This window comes from Strix uralensis, chromosome 5 (assembly GCF_047716275.1).
Source record: "Strix uralensis isolate ZFMK-TIS-50842 chromosome 5, bStrUra1, whole genome shotgun sequence".
Lineage (NCBI taxonomy): Eukaryota > Metazoa > Chordata > Aves > Strigiformes > Strigidae > Strix > Strix uralensis.
The window spans coordinates 59,449,599-59,463,831 of NC_133976.1; the positions used below are offsets into that span (position 1 = coordinate 59,449,599).

Consider the following 14,233-nt stretch of genomic DNA (forward strand, 5'->3'; position numbering starts at 1 on the left):
ATGATTCCCAGTTAACTTTTGAACTAGCCTGCTTTGACCTGCTTAACTAGGTTTGGAAAGCTTCTTGTGTGCGTGTTGCTTCACATGTGTGTATGTGTGCTAGGAAGAACCCTTAGAGATCGTTTCAGGGTTATTTACTGCCTTATTTCCTTATTGCAAAGGGTAACAGTCACATTCTGATGTCTGCTACTGGGAGTGAAGGTGAGTAGGTTGCACTGTCTCTGGTCCTGTCTAGCCTCTAGGGCAATGGAAAGCAACATTCCTATTCCACTTCCTCAGTTTTGCTTAGCCGTGGGGGAGGCCTGGTGCAGCAGCCAGTGGTATGGCAGGAATCTGTACAGAGAATAGAAGATGAAAGGGTCTGATGCTCCACATGAGCCCGAGGCATTTAGGCTGTCTTCCCTAGGTTACTTTCAGAGCCCTGAAGACCCGGAATCCTTTATGGTCTGGAGAAGGATAGCAAGCTGTTGATTCTGACTTCTGTCAGCCTGGGGTATACTTATCTCTTAAGCCGACAGAGTGGAAAAGCCTCGCATGTTGATTTGGACTCTGATTTTTTTGTTGTTGTTGTTTTCAGTCAATTTATGGTATTCTAATAAACAGGCCATTCAAAGGGGCTTTCATTAGGAAAGGAGTTGGGAAGGGAGAGGAAGATGAGAACTCTATTCCAACCTCTGCTAATCCAGAAACTGTTTAACCCTTTTCAGCCATCTGTGCTGATGGACTATGGGTGGACTTGGTCCTCTTTTTGTGTCTACCCTGGTTACTCCATTCACAAGTGTTGTGTGGCATTTATATATTCCAGGAGGTTAAACTACTTTTTGTTAGATTTCACCAGAAGTACTTCCCTGAAGCAATAACATGAAGGAGAATGTGTTCAAAGTGACTTTTTTTTCTTTTTTCCTCCTTTCTCCGACCCAAGACATTAAGACTCAGAAATGAGATAAAAATATTATTTTGCTGCATGGTGCTTGGACAGACTTCCTGTGCTTCAAGAGCAGAACTCTGGAAAAAGTGTAACATTTTTGGTTTTGGAGAAAACAACATTTGTCTTGATATTCCTGTTTCCTGGGTAATCGATGCCAGAAGCCTCAGGTCCGACTGCTTTCAGAAAAATTACTCTTCTGGTGCTGATGATTGAAGGACAGTGCCTGCAAGTGGAGTGGTGTTTTGAGCAAACAAATCATTATTCAAATGCAACAGTTGTACACTGAAGAGATATGTTATTCACCTTCAGGGATCTATTTAGAAAAACGTATTTTAAAGTTTTTAAAGAGCACCTGTTTGTCCATTTGGAACACATGTAGGGAATTTTCTATGTCAAATACTGATAGAAGTTAGAACTTCCATTGGTGTCTGGAGCATGGTGGCTGTTAGAATGCTAGTGTCTGAAACTTGTGTAATAGGCTAGATCAGTATGGTTATTCTGGTCTCCAAAGTTCAAACTGTTCAACTAAGAGAGCAGTAGGAGAGGGAATAGATGGCACATTGCTAATGAATGTACTCCATCTCCTTTCTCATCCAGTTTCTATGCATATTAGTGTAGGGCTCCTAACGGTTCACTGAACAAAACTCTTAAAATCATTGTGCAGTGATTAAACCCTTGTTGACCTTGATGGATTTGTCTGCAAAGGAGCCTGTGCAGCCAGCATCTTGCTGGTATTCACTTGTGAGTTAGGTAGTCTCTGGGTTTGGCATTTAAAATATAAAGTTCTGAAGTGTAATAACTTCATTATTTTTATTGGCCTTGTTACATTAAGGGAGAAAACAGTGTTAGCTATTGTAAGACAAATCACTTGCTGTTGTAGATCTTCACGTGCACCTCAGGCCCAGTTGTCATTTTTACAAGAACCAGTCCTCCAGATCTGCTTCTATAGAACATGACCTTGAAGTGGTTTATTTGTAAGTCTTGGATGTTTACATATTTCTTAAGTTTCCGAGCTAGCAGAAAACTTCTGGTTTAACTTCCTTGGTCTCAAATCTTCTTTTTCGGCTTGTTTCCTAGCATCGGTCTTCTGTGCTGCAGTGTCTATTGCACTGTCCTAAAGTGCACCTTTATTTTCTAGACAATAATATGTGTGTGCTTACCAATTCAGGGATATTTGGTTGACAGAGCTGTTCAGTTATGTAGTGGCACAGATGTCTCTTTCAAATTGCATGTAAAGGTGAAGTTCTGTTTCCACTAAACCCAAAAGAATATAGCCTGTGGTTTCACTAGTTTGTTTCCAAGATTTGTCCAAATTTCTGATGCAAAGGGCAATGTTAAGTTTGGATACTAACTATGGAGGATGTTAATTTTGATCATGTTTGTATATAAATGGCAAGAAAACATGTATATAGTTTCTGATTTTTTTAAGAAATGTTTACATGCTTTGAATTACTTGAGATTTCTAAATGCAGCTCTCAAAATCTGTGTCTCGAAATGTGGTTTTCAATAGAACAAGGAGCTAAAAAAGAGTCTGTTGCCCACTTGTTTTTTAGTAGTTACCACACCCTTTTTGCTTCATTCCTGTAAACCAGAGCAGGAGCTCTCTGGCAGTCGTTTATGTAATGGTTCAGCCCTTGCTGTCAGTCTCCCTGCAGTTCACTGTTTTAGTATCATGAGCTGCTTGAGCTTTTGCAGGCTGTATACCAGTTTTTCTTTCCTGTCAGAACTTCATAAACATTTGTGTAACCTAAAATTACAGCCTAACTTGTTTTCCTGTTTTGCTCTCTTCAGATTCAGTTAAGGAATGCTAGAGAAAGGGGTATGGGCTCAAGTCCAAAAATGGCTTGGGGAAATAAATGTTTGCATTTGACCCAGTAGCATAAATTTCATTTTTTTAAATGAAACTTACTTTTCTCCTCATGACTGTCCTCAAACTTCAGATAATGCGAAGCTGAATCTTGGCATTGGAGTGTTCCTGCCAACTCAAGTGATTTTTCTCCTTTTTTACATCTTGAAGCTCTGTTGTTGAGAGCTGTCTTGGATATGCTATGTTTGTCCTTGTTTTAATTTTTTTTTTTTTACTTGATGATCAGTTATTAGCACTTTGAAACTTCTGTATAATGCATTCCTTAAATGATAATGCAAAAACATGTTCTCAGGCTCTGTTCTGATGTTTCCCTGGAGTGTTTTTGATCCTCCTCAAACCAGCATGTAGGTTAAAGCACCACAGTGAACATATTTGATTAGATTTTATGCCAGTGGTGTTGTTCAGAGAAGCACAGTGTGTCAAGTGCTTGGGGTTCCTCCTGTGTTAGAGCCCTGAGGGAAGGACATTGGTTGTAAGATTATGTTGAGGTCAGTTCAAGGAGGGACTGAGGCACTGAAACTACTGCATGGTTGAAGCACTTAAATGTATTTAAGACTAATTCTTGCTTTTAGGTCAACTCTCTAACTTGGTCAGCCAGCCAGTTGCTTAGGTTGGGCTCCAGGCATTCGCCGCGATGCTAGGGGAGCAGTATAGTAATGGAGACCTAGAGGGCCAGGCTGCTCATTTCTGCCAGACGCACCGTGGTTAGGAGGTGGGTGGTACCATCTAGCTATGGTTAAGCTTTTGGCCTTAATGAGTCAGCTATAGGCAGGGGACTGCAAGCCAAGCCTTTGCCTTTCAGCTACACTTCCTCTTAGCTGGAGAGATGATGTCACCATTGTGTGAATGCTATATTACTTCTCCTTTTATGGAGATGAACAGGCTTGAAACTGGAGTCACTCATGCAGAGGAAGTGGGTGATAAAGGCCTGCTAGGATGTTCTGTAACTGAGATGTAGAGCTTAAATTGCATGTTCTCTTCTAGCCTTCCAACTATTTTCTTCTTCCATCCCAAAACATCTAAAAACAAAATTCAAGAGTTTGGAGCTCTATTAATTTGCCAATTATGCCAATATATGTGACCACAGCAGTTCAATATTTATTCAGATTTGTTGTTTTGCAGTAGAATATTTGGCTGAGGACACTTTATGTACAAGATGTCTCTCTTGTGAAAAGAAATTTTGGTTTAATTAAGTTTTTAATGTATGCCCCAGGTCCTGGAAGCAGTCTAAAATGTGGTCTTTTATTTTTGGACTGAAGAAAGTCAAGAATGAGTTGGATATTATGTTTTTTATATAGTAAAACTAATCTACTGATCTTATTATACCATACTGCTGTATAGCTTAAATTTGAAGGATGCTTTACTTCCTGAATTTCTGGATGCTTGAGGCTGCTGCTTCTTATGATCACTTGAATACTGTGGTGATAAGAGCTAAAGAAGAGCCTAGACAAAAAGCTTTCCTTGCCATCTGGTCTGAAATACAGAACTGTTGCTATCATTAACTAATGAGTTGTTATTCTGGATTGTTTTTAGTAAGTGACTCTGTTTAGGATTGAAAAGCAGATGCAGATTTCTTTTAATCAGGCGTTCCTTGGTTGTGTTATTATAAGCAACTGAGTTTATGGTACCCAGCACATTCTCTTTTGCTGAGTAGGTTGCTTGCACAACTGACAATGGAGTAAAGGCAAGTGCTGACTGAAGTTGTGAAGTATGCCCATGTTGAATGATTCTTTAAAAAAAAAAGGCAGTGGAGGTGGCCTCTTGTCTGGGCAACTGAATTCTGATTCTTGATGGCACAGGTCAGTATTGTAAGGAGAATGAATATGGGCATTTAAAGCAATTCTTAATTGGAAGTGTATCTGAGAGGTATGCTTTTGTATGTGGCCTTTTGGTCGGCTCCAGTTTCCTGTTGCTCAACACATTATTTGAGTTGTCTGTCTGTACACAATTAGAAGAATTCCAACTATCCCAATGGCTGCTGCTGTGCAGTCCTGGGAAAGAATTTCCCCCGGATTGCAAACAGGAATGTTGCCTTTTATGGCCCTGTCTGTGAGCTGCCGGTGACTTGCCTGCACTTGCAGGTACTGTTCCTGCTGGCTTAAAGCAGAGGTGACTAACGCAGCTGCAGCGGGCCACCAGGAAAGTATGTTGGGGGAGGAAAATGTAGTGCCCGAGAGGATTTTGAACACTGCCTGTGACTTTTTCCTGCCTGAGCACCTTTCAACACCTTGCTGTGTTAAGGTGTGGAAAAATCCCTTTGGGACCTCCTCGGGTCACTCCAGGGTGCTGTTGCTACCTTGCCTCATTGGAATGAGGCTCGAAAAGAGCTTCTCAACTAAGTGTGACAAAACTTGTCACAATCAAAAAGTGTTCAGTGCCAAAGAGCTTCTTAGTATTATCTGATGTTGATAGTCTCTTTTTCTATGGAGCAGCTGGTTTATCTCTCTCTTACCAATGTTTTTTGCTGGGATAAGGATCTTCTCCTGGAGGAGAGGGAATGGGAAGGCATGTGCTATTCAGGTGCTTGGGGCTCCGTGTTTCAGCTCCAGTTGGGGCTCCAGTTTGAGGAGCCCCAGTGCATAAGTCCAAGACCAGAGCTGGCTACCAGGAATAAGGAAGCACTTTCCTTAGGGTTATCTTTTTTTTTTTTCTTTCTTTCTCTCAAATTGGTCTCTTAGAAAAGCCTATGTGGTACCTGAATGTTGAGCATAACCTTTTCTAGGACAAGTGGGCTGCTTGTTTATAGTCAAGCTTTCCAAAGTCAGATGTTATTTGGAGGCACATAGCTGCTTTGTGATAGAATTGCACCCAGGTATCTGACTACGAAAGAATACATTTCCTTAGGCAATCCGTAAATGAGTCATTAGTGATTCCCCTGATCCACCCCCAAAATGCCCAGTCATGAAGAGGGCTGGCTGTGCCTGCTGAGCCCTTGACCCACTGGGAACCTTGAATGGGTGGGGCCTTCAGAGCTGTCTAACATCTAGTCTTAGCCTGTCCCTCAGCAAAAGGGGTGCGTATCTTAAAGGCAATGAATAAAATTCAGAACCTGAAAAAAATGAATATGCAATGCTAGTAAAGCTGCAGTATCTGTTTTTGAATGCTTAAGAATTTGCTGTGCCAAAAGTATTTGCGTGATTTTCTTCAGCTTGGTTTCTTCCAGTCCTAGGGCTGATCAGCTCTTTCTGGCAACAGTATTAACAGGGATAAAGCAGATTATTTTCCTCTATTTTTTTGTGCTCATCTGCATACAATCAGTTTCCAGTAAAAAAGTTTAAGAGCAGGAGTTGCCTATCTGTAGCACGTGAACCTAATGTTTTCATTATTGGTTTGAGAATCATTTAAGAAAAGATAGAATCTCAAATTTGGTAGGTCTACCTGGTTTACTTATTCCATGAAAACGTGTCCAAAGGCTAGATATACTTCTCTCTCTTTGTAAACTGAGTTTATAGGAGTTTTTCTTGATGAATATGGCATTCATGATGTTAGGACTGCAATGCTAAATTCACTTGCAGCAGCAGTGTTTAAGGGTATAGACAGTGGTTTCAGGTACCTGAACTCTATCTGACTATAAAGCCTTCCCTAATTACAGCTCAGTAAAACAACTTGAATGATGACTCAATTATATTGTCTAAGTACTCTCTGGTGGGGAGAATACTGAGTGCACTTGGGTACTACTGGAGAAAGGAACAGAAAGAACCACTAGCTAAAATATGGAGACAGTCACATTCATAAACGTAGCGATGAAGGTTACTAATTGCTGAAATAAATTATTAGAGCAATCCAGTGAATTGTATACTCTCATGGATGTTTGCGGCTTGCTTTATCTCACTTTAGAGATCAGACTTCAGCGCAACACAAAGTTGGGGCTCAGCATGCAAAAAGGAAAGAATGACAATAACTGGATGAAATCTAACTGCTGTGTTACTGGAGTTCTCAGACTGGATGATTTGATAGTCCTCTGGTCTTGATCTTAATCAAAAAAAACCCCCCAAACAGCTAAAATAAACCCTAGAAAACACAGCCAAATAGGTAACTTAAAAACTAATGGAGATGTTGAGTTTGGTGACACAGTCTGTTCTGTAAGTGCCACAATAGCTCTTGTGGACTGTCTGTGAATGACCTTCTGTGCCCAAGTCTGTTCTGTGCCTGAACAGGTCTCACTGCCCCTGTGATTGCTATAAGCTACAAAGGCTGTTGTGGTGTAGGCACAGGCACTCTCTCCAGTCTGCCCAGTGCTTCCAGCTGGTTCCTGGTGGCATGGGGGAGGAATGGGTTGCAGACTGGGGGGCAGGCACAGGGTGGAGAAGTGGATGAAAGGTGAAACCAAGGCAGAATCAGGGGAATGTGTTCATACAGAAGTGGTGGAGTAGTGGGATGAAGGCATGGTGGAAGGACTAGTCGGGACTGCGTATGAGGAAGTGGAATCATAGGTGAAAGCTGAAAGGAGGTTAAAGATGTGGGAGAAGATAGTGGTGGATAGGCTGGGTGAAGTAAGTTCTGTATCTGGAAAGATACTGTCATCCACAGCTATGAATTGAACCCAGGAATTAGTGTGTCTACTGGTATGTCAGCATGAAAAAGAAAAGGTTTCTACTGTTACCAGCTGCTGTATTAATACAATAAGGGATGGTGCCACAACAAATTAGCTGTATAGGACTTAGGCCGCTGCTCAGTCTTGTAGTTTTCAAGTCTATTCTGTACAAAACAAGTAACAAAAATTTCTCACTGAGCTTCCAGTGTTTGTTTTGGGGATGAAAGTCTCTGATGTATTAGGCCCTCCTCCCCCTTCCATTTCCATTGCTCTGCTGATAACTTTTGTAAGTCAGTATGGGCCCAGTATAATAGGGGGGAGAGGGCTGAAGAACAAGTAGATATACATCAAACTGTAGCTCTGTGATAAAGAAATGTTCAGTGGGAGACTTCTGTATTGTTTGTAGAAAAATTGTAATGTAAACAATGTTTTTTCTGGATGAAGAGAACTAAATTGCTATGGTGCCGTTATACTTTGGCATATGGTGGGAGGTTGGGGTCTGTTGCTGGAGAAGGGTTTCCTGGCCATATTTCTGAAGATGCTTGTCAGAGTTTTACTAGTTCTTGGTTTTGTTTCTGGTGTTGATTTCATTACATCACAGAATTTTAATTTTAGAGTCTTAGTCTGACTACTTTTTTTAAATTTTATTCTAGATCGAGAGGATCAGTCCATCCTTTGCACGTGAGTATTTACAGCTGTCAGCTTGTCTGGTTGTCAAAGTCTGTGTATTTAAATTCTTGATTGGAGGACTGTCTTAATTGTAAATGCTGGGGGTAGGCTCAGTAAATCAGGTAATAATGGAGAGTCAAGGAAGGTCCCACTACAATTCTTCCAATATATATTTAATCATAGAATCACAGAATAGTTTGGGTTGGAAGGGACCTTAAAGATCATCTAGTTCTGCCCTCCCTGCCATGGGCAGGGACACCTTCCACTAGACCAGGTTTCTCAAAGCACCGTCCAGCCCGGCCTTGAACACTTCCAGGAACACATCCACAACCTCTCTGAGCAATTTGTTGCAGTGTCTCACCGCCCTCACAGTAAAGAATTTCTTCATTATATCTAATCTAAATATACCTCTTTCAGTTTAAAACCATTACCCCTCGTCCTATCACTACACTCCCTGATCAAGAGTCCCTCCTCATCTTTCCTGTAGGCCCCCTTTAAGTACTGGAAGGCCACTATAAGGTCTCCCTGGAGCCTTCTCTTCTCCAGGCTGAACAACCCCAACTCTCTCAGCCTGTTCTCATAAGGGAGGTGCTCCAGACCCCTGATCATCTTTGTGGCCTCCTCTGGACCCGCTCAAGCAGGTCCATGTCCTTATGTTGGGGGCACCAGATCTGAACACAGTACTCCAGGTGGGGTCTCATGAGAGCAGAGTAGAGGGGAAGAATCACCTCCCTCGGCCTGCTGGCCACACTTCTCTTGATGCAGCCTAGGATACAGTTGGCTTTCTGGACTGCGAGCGCACATTGATGGCTTATTCAGTTTCCACGCACTGCTACCCCAAAGTCCTTCTCTGTAGGGCTGCTCTCAATCCACTCTTTGCCCAGCCTGTATTTGTGCTTGGGGTTGCCTCGACCCATGTGCAGGACCTTGAACTTCATGAGGTTTGCACAGGCCCACCTCTTAAGTCTGCCGAGGTCCCTCTGAGTGGCACATCCCTTCCCTACAGCGTGTCAACCGCACCACACAGCTTTGTGCTGTTGACAAACTTGCTGAGAGTGCACTCAATCCCACCGTCTGTGTCGCCAACAAAGATGTTAAACGGTGCCGGTCCCGATACCGACCCCTGAGGAGCACCATGTGTCACTGCTCTCCACTTGGATATCAAGCTGTTGACCGCAACTCTGAGTGTGACCATCCAGCCAATTCCTTACCCACTGAGTGGTCCATCCATCAAATCCATGTGTCTCCAACTTAGAGACAAGGGTGTTATGTGGGACATCCTTTGTACAAGTCCAGGTAGATGACATCAGTTGCTGTTCCCTTATCCACCAACGCTGTGACCCCATTGTAGAAGGCCACCAAATTTATCAGGCACTATTTGCCCTTAGTGAAACCATGTTGGTTGTCACCAATCACCTCCTTATTTTCCATGCACCCTAGCATAGTTTCCAGGAGGATCTGTTCCATGATCTTGCCAGGCACAGAAGTGAGACTGACTGGCCTGTAGTTCCCTGGGTCTTCCTTTTTTCCCTTTTTAAAAATGGGCATTGTGTTTCCCCTTTTCCAGACAGAGGGACTGACTACCATGACTGCTCAGATATGATGGATAGTAGTTTACCCACTTAATCCTTCAGTTCCCTCGGGACAGGCAGATGCGTCTCATCAGGACCCATGGACTTGTGCACCTTCAAGTTCCTTGGATGGTCTCAAATCTGAGCTTCTCCTACAGTGGATGGTTCTTCATTCTTCCAGTCTCTGCCTTTCCCTTCTGTGACTTGGACGGTGTGGCTGGAGCACTTGCCAGTGAAGACTCAGGCAAGCTCATGAGCTTGGAGGAGGTGGTCCTTGAATATTAACCAACTTCCTTGGGCCCCTCTTCCCTCCAGGGCTTTACCTCATGCTACTCTACCAAGAAGATCCCTGAAGAGGCCAAAGTCTGCTCTCCTGAAGTCCAGGGTAGCAAGCTTGCTGTGCTTCCTCTTCGCTGCCATAAGGATCTTGAACACCATTTCATGGTCACTGCAGCCAAGGCTGCCCTTGAGCTCTACATTCCCCACCAGCCCATCCTTGTTGGTGAGAACAAGGCCTAGCATAGCAGCTCTCCTCATTGGTTCCTCTGTTACTTGGAGAAGGAGGTTATCATCAGTGCATTCCAGGAACCTCCTGGATTGCTTATCTCCTCTGTGTTGTACCTCCAACAGATATCGGGATGGTTGAAGTCCCCCATGAGGACTAGGGCTTGTGAACATGAGGCTGCTCCTATCTGTCTGTAGAGGGCCTCATCCACTTGCTCTTCCTAGTTGGGTGGCCTGTAGTAGACCCTCACTATAACGTCTCCTGTCCTGGCCTTCCCTTGTCATCCATCCCCAGGCGGAGCTCCATGCACTCCAGCTGGTCACTGACATAGAGGGCGACACGCCCTCCCTATCTCCCCTGCCTGTCCTTCCTAAAGAGCCTGTATCCTTCCATTCCAACACTCCAGTCATAGGAGCCATCCCACCATGACTCCGTGATGCCAATAAGATCTTAGCCCTGCAGGCGTGTACACATCTCTAGCTCTTCTTGTTTATCCCCCATGCTATGTGCGTTTGCATATAGACATTTAAGTTGAGCCCATGATGAAGCTAAATAATCCTTTCTGCAGAATACTTTTCATAAGTGGAGAGGAAGAAGGGAGGTTTTGAAACAGTCCCTGTGCTCAAACTCGAAGAAATACAGCTTTGTCAATGCAAAAGGCTCGGGGAAGTCTTCAGATTTGATGCAGCTGTTCTGTTTAAGTACATTCATACTGATGAGGCTGATACAGTAACAGTACTCTTGATACAGCAGTTTCTCTTCCAGACACAGCAAAATTGGTTGGTCCTCAGTTCTGCTTAAGGAATTGGTATGTTTCTTCTTGCAGTTGGGAGGCTTCCTTTTGAAAGATTCACTTCGTTACCTTTCACCCCTACCTCTACAGCAGCTTCCGAATTATTCCTCAGCCACTTGGCAATCTTTGTATCCAAGTGACTAGAAAACATAGTTCTTTATTGCCTTCCCTTCTCTGTGCATGCATGTGGAACCCGCACCCAGCGGCAAACTGGCTGAGGGCTAGCAGTCCAGCCACACTGCTACTGCTTGCCAGTGCGACCTGTTTTTTCTTGGTTTTGAGGGAGGTGCTGCAGTGGCCAGGATGCAGTTAAGGAGCTCTGTAGCCCTTTTGGGGTTAGAAATATGCATGTGTCCCCCTCCGTCTTGTTTGGGAATGAATTGCAGATTTTCTTTACAGAGGTGAATCGGGAGCTGGTAAAACGGAGAACACCAAGAAGGTCATTCAGTATCTGGCTCATGTTGCTTCCTCACACAAGTCTAAAAAAGACCAGGTAAGACCTAGGTTTAATGATGCTTTATTGTTGTGCTCACTTTGGACAGTAAATATATATTGGCTGATGTTGGTAAAAGCCATATTGCTCAATAAAAGCCTAGATCCTAACATACGTCAGGAGACTGAGGAGGACAGTGAACTATGAATAAAAGTTTGTCAAAAATTGCAAGCCAGGCAACATTGTTCTAAGTCATAACTCCTTTGAATTCAGTGGAGCTACAGTGGGGTAAACTCATCCACAACCTCTTGGATTCGTGGGCAAGTACATAGGCAAGAGACACTATAAACGAAGCATTACTCTTACTGAACTTTTCACACGGATGTATTGCGTATAGCCAGTCTAGGCAGTTTAAAACTGGTCCTTCTGTGGAGGAATTGTCTCCTTTCTTCTGTACCTTTATAGATTAGGTCTGGTTATTATATATACTGTCTCAAAACTGGAGAATACAGTGACAGGCTAGTGGACATCAGCTGAAAACTTTGAAATTGTAGGAAAACATTAAAAGGGTGGAAAACAGCCAAGTGTTAGCAGCACATGAAAGGAGGGTGGTGGTGATGGTGGGAGGACTTTAAAGATGTCTCACTTATATTTTTTTCCCCCTCCCTCTCCCCCGATGGACTATTGCCGAATTCGTCAGTTGTATCCTCGTAGGTGAGCTGCACGTTTACTGCACGTTCTGCACCAGGAATGCGTTTTCTGTCCCATTGTGTGATTTTTTTGAGCAGCTTTTCACTCCACACCAATATCACTTTCTGCAGCTAAACAAATCCATAGACAATTCACAATTTTTTTTTTTTTTTTGTGTGTGGTGCACAGTAATCCTTTTGTGAGGATGTTCAATGGGAGACTAAAGTAATATCAAGAATACTTGTGTTCTGTACTCAATACTGTTTTGCATTTAAGGTTTTTCTTGCAGGATCTTCCCAGATATACCATTTGAGAAGTATTCCTCCAGGGCAATAGGACTTCCCTAGAACTAAAAGTGTCTTGTGTGTGTGGTGTTCCTAGTAAGATAAATATAGTTAGGTGTTTAGCTTTCTATTCTCTGCAGTGAGATGTGGCTGCAGGTTGCAAAGAAAGGTTGGGGGAAGGCTGCCCTGCAGACAGGGTGTTCCAGGACTGTGAGCTTGTTAGCCAGACCTGAACACGTTGGAAATGGTGAGCTGTGTAATGAAAGCCAGATGCCAAGTGTGTCTGCTGTATCTGTACGTAAGAGTTTTCCCATAGTGGCTTAATGTGTAGGCATGTCTTATGCGTGTAGAGTATATGAATAAGAAGGCATTTCTGCACGCAGGCATACTATGTGTGTGTACACACATAGTAATAAGTAACTTCTGGAATCCAATCAAAAAAAAGTATTCTGTGTGCCAGAGTTTGACATATGAAGGCTTTTTCCATGGTCTGTCAGTAGCTGTATTTAGAAACATTCTCCTTTTTTTTTCTTTTTCTTTTTTTTTACATGTGGAAAATAGAATCATGGGGTTAAGTATTCTTCCACTGCTTATCCATGAGCAAAATGTCAACCACCAAAGAGGAAAGGCTGTCTGCTTAGGAGTGTAAAACAGTCCTAAGTTGGACTGGTTGGTGATTTGCCCAAGTTTGGTATTTCTGCCCCCCCCCCCCCCCCCCCCGCCTCACCCCGCCAAGTTTTGATTCTTCCCAGAAGTCCTGCAGCTCATATTTTGCTCCAGTTTTGTAACTAAACAGTAGCATTGGCCTTACCATAGAGGGTTTAGAACTGGAGTCTTTGAATGTTAATTAGTAATGAGTGCTCTGTCCACAATTCTTTACAAACCTTAAGCTTGGAACCAGATTATAAGGATTTATAAAGATGAATACATGAAATTTTTTGAGGATCTCGGGTATACTGGTTGTGGCAGATTTCTTTTCTTTAGGTAGAATATGATAGCCTTGAACCTTTATGCTGCAAGATTAGGCACAGAACTTAATGATAATATAGAAAGCAGTGGTGCTTTATCTACGAGGAAGGTTTCTTGGCTGTCATCTATTAGAAGTTTTGGATGTAAATCCCTGTTTTTCAAAGTATCAGAGCAAAATCAGATTTACAAAGCATATTCTCCAATTCTAGCTCTCTGGTTTCCGAGGTAGTGGCACCTTCCACCAATCCCAGTGCTTTAGTATATTCAGCTAAATAGCTTCTAGCTGCATGGTGTGACTACTGAGCACATTAAGGCTACTTTTGGGGTCTACTGAATCTAATTATATAAACCCTTTTTTTCATTTTATGGAAGTTGATGTTTCCCCATGTTTAGTCTCTGCTTCTCTACTGACTACTTAATTCATGTAATAGTTTTTTCAAGATGAGAATGTTCGCAGCTAATCAGAAATTCATGGGTAATAGTTGCTAATGCTTAAATATTTGTAATGAAGGTTAGGTTACTGATGATCCTTCTTCTTTCCCCGGATTGTTGGGATTCAGTTATTTGAGAATCTCACATGACTGCAGAAAATAATACAAAAGCAAATCCCTAAAGTGTAAAAAAACAAAATAACAAAAGCCCCTACTAAAACAAACCAAAACCACAAACACCCTCCCCCATCTTTTAGGTTTTTTAAATGCATTCTGTTAAAGCTAGCTGTGATTTCTAGATGCGTTTCACATACTTCCCGAAGAGTAAATGGCTGGCAAAACCATCCACCTTGCCTAGATATCATTCCAAAAAGTGTACTCTGAATTTTTTGCATCTCATACAAGATAGATGTTAAGGATTTTAGTTGCTTTAAATTGGTGGTGTAACTTCAGAGCAGTAGGAGAGTGTACTGAAGAGTGTGCACTGCCCAGCCACAGGCTAACAGGTCTAGTGGCTGTTACTGCTTCTGCTTTCAGGAAGAATATTGTGCATACTTCA

General features: G+C 42.6%; 1 protein-coding gene across 1 annotated transcript in view; it reads left to right on the top strand.

Moving 5' to 3' along the window:
- MYH9 (myosin heavy chain 9) overlaps positions 1 to 14,233 on the top strand; it is a 74,199-nt gene that overhangs the window by 24,182 nt on the left and 35,784 nt on the right. Inside the window, exons 4-5 of the mRNA XM_074871275.1 lie at positions 7,983 to 8,010; positions 11,267 to 11,360. Coding sequence (XP_074727376.1) covers positions 7,983 to 8,010; positions 11,267 to 11,360 — 122 coding nt within the window. The remainder of the gene's footprint in view (positions 1 to 7,982; positions 8,011 to 11,266; positions 11,361 to 14,233) is intronic.